Here is a 783-nt window from a genome sequence, read left to right on the forward strand (position 1 = left end):
TAAAGACGAGCAAGCTGGTTGTCGGCAGCCGTGGTGTGTTGGCATTAATTAACTCAGCTTGGCTGTGTGGGTGTCGCCCAAATTTTCGCAGAGATTTTTTCCGAGCAAAGCTGTAATTTCACGATAGAACACACATGAGGTCACAGATTCAACCTCTTGGATCTTCAAATAAGACTAAGAGAAATCTGTTTAATTGGCTTCTTCCCCCCCCCCCTCTGGCAGCATGTCTGGGGTGAAAGATCAAAGGTAGGGCAGATCCTGAATCCAGGATCTGGGTGTTGGCCACACAAGCAGGAACCCAGGTTAAAACTGTAATTGTAAGTCGAGAACTAACGGTGGCCAGCCTGAGCTCACATTCTGCATGTTTTATTCAGTTTTTATAGCTGCCCGACCCGACCAAATGACTCTTAGGCAGCTTACAGTTCTAAAATTGTAAAACGATTAAAACAATTTAGAAAGGGTTAAAACATTTAAAAAAAAAATCCACAAAATAAGACACGTTGAATCCAGGTGCATCGCATTGTACCTCAAGATCTTAGGCAAGCTCAGCAGTTTGTAGACTTTTGGGGTGATATGACAAAAAGTTGTTGAAATATGAATAGTAAGAAGGAGGGGGGAAAAACATTTGTTGGAATATATTCAGAATTATCTGATGTGCTCCTTGTCTAATTTTATCTGTAAACTCTTTGAGGCAGGGATATTCTGCCCCCCTTCCTTCCTTCCTTCCTTCCTTCCTTCCTTCCTTCCTTCCTTCCTTCCTTCCTTCCTTCCTCCCTCCCTCCC

General features: G+C 43.2%; 1 protein-coding gene across 1 annotated transcript in view; it reads left to right on the forward strand.

Moving 5' to 3' along the window:
• Nucleotides 1–223: 223 nt before the first annotated feature.
• The window catches only part of LOC107301220 (transport and Golgi organization protein 2 homolog), a 12867-nt gene continuing 12307 nt past the window's right edge, over nt 224–783 (forward strand). Inside the window, exon 1 of the mRNA XM_015830475.1 lies at nt 224–246. Within this exon, the coding sequence (XP_015685961.1) occupies nt 224–246 (23 nt within the window). The remainder of the gene's footprint in view (nt 247–783) is intronic.

This window comes from Protobothrops mucrosquamatus, unplaced genomic scaffold (genome assembly GCF_001527695.2).
Source record: "Protobothrops mucrosquamatus isolate PMUCROS unplaced genomic scaffold, P.Mucros_1.0 scaffold10785, whole genome shotgun sequence".
Classification (NCBI taxonomy): domain Eukaryota; kingdom Metazoa; phylum Chordata; class Lepidosauria; order Squamata; family Viperidae; genus Protobothrops; species Protobothrops mucrosquamatus.